General features: G+C 41.6%; 1 protein-coding gene across 1 annotated transcript in view; it reads left to right on the forward strand.

Moving 5' to 3' along the window:
• LOC116219269 (beta-1,3-galactosyl-O-glycosyl-glycoprotein beta-1,6-N-acetylglucosaminyltransferase 3-like) overlaps positions 1–2,694 on the forward strand; it is an 11,385-nt gene extending 8,691 nt beyond the window's left edge. Inside the window, exon 2 of the mRNA XM_042707424.1 lies at positions 1,496–2,694. Within this exon, the coding sequence (XP_042563358.1) occupies positions 1,496–2,694 (1,199 nt within the window). The remainder of the gene's footprint in view (positions 1–1,495) is intronic.
• The last annotated feature ends 347 nt before the right edge of the window (positions 2,695–3,041 follow it).

Here is a 3,041-nt window from a genome sequence, read left to right on the forward strand (position 1 = left end):
AGGAGCTGAGCGACTGGCTAGTTTCTGATTTTATTTTCTTCTTTTTCATGTATCAGAGAGCAATAAAACGTGCGAATTCCAGGTCGGTGGCTGTGTTTTCCTTTAAACTACACAACGCAGAGTAAGACAGCGAGGGGAAGATTACCTCTGTTACAGAGGGTATACATTTAGTTATAGCTACAGCTTTTATTGTTGCTATTATTATTGCTGGTGTCATTATTATTGATTGTATTTTTATTTTTATTGATGTTAAGATATACACAATAAATACATAAATCTGGAGACTTCAGACTAACACTTAAAAGAGTATACTCTAATTTCATTGCATTCACATGCACTCATGTGAAACCCACACACACACACACCTCACATAGCCAAAGTTAGAGAGGGAGCCTCACGGAGGTGCACCTGTGTGTTGACAGGGATATTTCTAATCTACACTGAGGCCTACATGAGGGATGTGTATGAGGACCAGCACATTTGTCTTCTCCTTCTCCGTGTGGCCATGTGACTGCCTTTACAGCTTAGACACTGCCACTGCACACAGAACTAACCTGCTCCCCCACCTGCATACCGGCTAGGTTGGATTGGACCAATTTGACTTGTTTGATTAGCTTATTTATCCTAAAACTACTGGTTGCGTTAGTAATACTCTTCCGTATTTTCTGAATGCATTCAAGCCAAGCAGTAGCCTGGTTCTATTTGTTAAGTAGGGAATCCAGGTGCCTTGCTTGTTTCTCATTTGCCACAGTGCAAATACTGATTGCCATTTTCAAAGTTGTTCTAAAAGTAAAGACTCATTTTTGCGGAGATCACCTTTTGATTTAATACACGGACAGAATAGCTCAGAGGTTTACGGGGCTTACCAGCATGTTAGACTGATCCGGCTCAGGGGCCGAGTGCCAGGCTGCTGTGCGATCTCAAACACAGACGTTACAGACTGGGAACCTGGGGGAAATGCTCAGCAATCAGTCTTACTTTGTGGTGTCAAAGAAATCATCTTTTAATACAATACCACACATGTAAATACTCTTAAATCCATTTCCCTGAATTTTGTGTAACCCCTTGAGAGGGAAAACACAGGGAGAAAACCAGAGACAGGTGGTAGAGATAAGACACCAGCAGGGCTGTGGGAATGTGGCTTTACCACTTTTGCAATGAAGTGCAGCATTGCAACATTGCAAAAAACATTAATATTACTAAATGAACACTAAACACAAAGCAGGAAAATATTCCCTTTTTAAACGGTGGCTTTTATTGAATTGGCTTTTAAAGCATTTGTGTCATATACTTGTGCATTTTGTGGATTACTGTATCTTCACATTAAGTATTCCAAGTAAACAATTGAAAGGCTTGTCTCAGTACTTGTACTCTGTGCAATGACAATAACGTTGAATCTAATCTAATGTGACAGTGAGATCGTTAATAAAACAATATATTACTGGCACAGAGACCAATTTATGGAGCAGCTCAAAGAATGTGTGCTACAACACAGATCAGCCGACAGAGGCAGGTGCTTTACTTACCAGTGACCTGGGAGAATTATTGACCTGCTCAGCCATAATCCGAGGGGACGTGGAAGAACTTAATGAGGAGGACCTCAGCAGACTTCTGAAGAAGAGAAAACGTAAACCGTTGCCAGAGTCTTTCTATCTCAATTCAACAAAGGATTGCAGTGCTTACATCAGAGACAGGGGGTTTCTAACCGTAGCTCTCAGTGAAGAAGAGCGGGACTTTCCTATTGCCTATTCCATGGTGATCCATGAGAAGATCGAGATGTTTGAGAGGCTCCTCAGAGCTGTGTACACACCACAGAATGTGTACTGTGTGCATGTGGACAAGAAGTCTCCAGAAAACTTCATGAAGGCTGCGGAAGCCATTGTTTCTTGTTTTCCAAATGTGTTTGTGGCAAGCAAACTGGAGAGGGTTGTTTATGCCTCTTGGTCTCGAGTCCAAGCTGACCTGAACTGCATGAATGATCTGTTGAACTCGACTGTTGAGTGGAAGTACCTTATCAATACCTGTGGAACTGACTTCCCCATCAAAACCAACAAAGAGATGGTGCGAGCACTAAAAGTGCTAAATGGAAAGAACTCCATAGAGTCTGTGGCACCTGCTGAGTACAAGAAAGCTCGCTGGGAGTACCACTACAAGGTCACTGAGTCTGGTGTCATTCGGACTGGCATTAAGAAGAGCCCCCCTCCCATCAGTACCCCAATGTTCTCTGGAAAGGCTTACTTTGTGCTGTCAAAAGAGTTTGTAGAGGACTTGTTTAAAAGCCCAGAGGCTAAAGCTTTGATGGAGTGGGAGAAGGACACATACAGTCCAGATGAGCACCTTTGGGCATCTCTTCAGCGCATGCCAGGTATGCCAGGGTCCAGCCCTCCCAACAACAAATACGACACGACGGACATGAACTCCATAGCCTGTCTGGTGAAGTGGATTGCAAATGAAGGAAATGTAAGGAGGGGGGCATCTTATCCCCCATGCAATGGAATATACAGAAGGGATGTGTGTGTGTATGGTGCCGGTGATCTCAACTGGATTCTCAGGCATCAGCATCTTTTTGCCAACAAATTTGACCCAGAAGTTGATGAAATTGCTCTTAAGTGCCTGGAACATTACTTGCGCAATAAAACTTTAACTGGTCAATCACTTCAGTTTGCTGAAAAATCGCACATAATGAAAAGGTAATTCATCATTCTACCAGAATTATTTATGTGTATTGATTAGGACTATACGTATTTGCTTGGAAGTATATAAGCATATAAAGTACTTCATAGCCTACATGTGATGTTTGTATATTTCATCAACACTTTCATTTGAAGGCACCTTTTCTTGATGCTAAACAAGTTTACATTTTTTAGAAATTTAACTTAGTCAATCTCGTGTTTACCAATGATAATAAGATAACTATGGTTATCATAAAAAAAAGAAACAAAACCGATTTGCAGATCCTTGCGCATTTGAATGTTTGAATGTATGTTGTAGCGATCTCAGAGGCAGGCGTCTCTTTGGCTTTCTTGACGTTTATTAAAACA

This window comes from Clupea harengus, chromosome 3 (assembly GCF_900700415.2).
Source record: "Clupea harengus chromosome 3, Ch_v2.0.2, whole genome shotgun sequence".
Classification (NCBI taxonomy): domain Eukaryota; kingdom Metazoa; phylum Chordata; class Actinopteri; order Clupeiformes; family Clupeidae; genus Clupea; species Clupea harengus.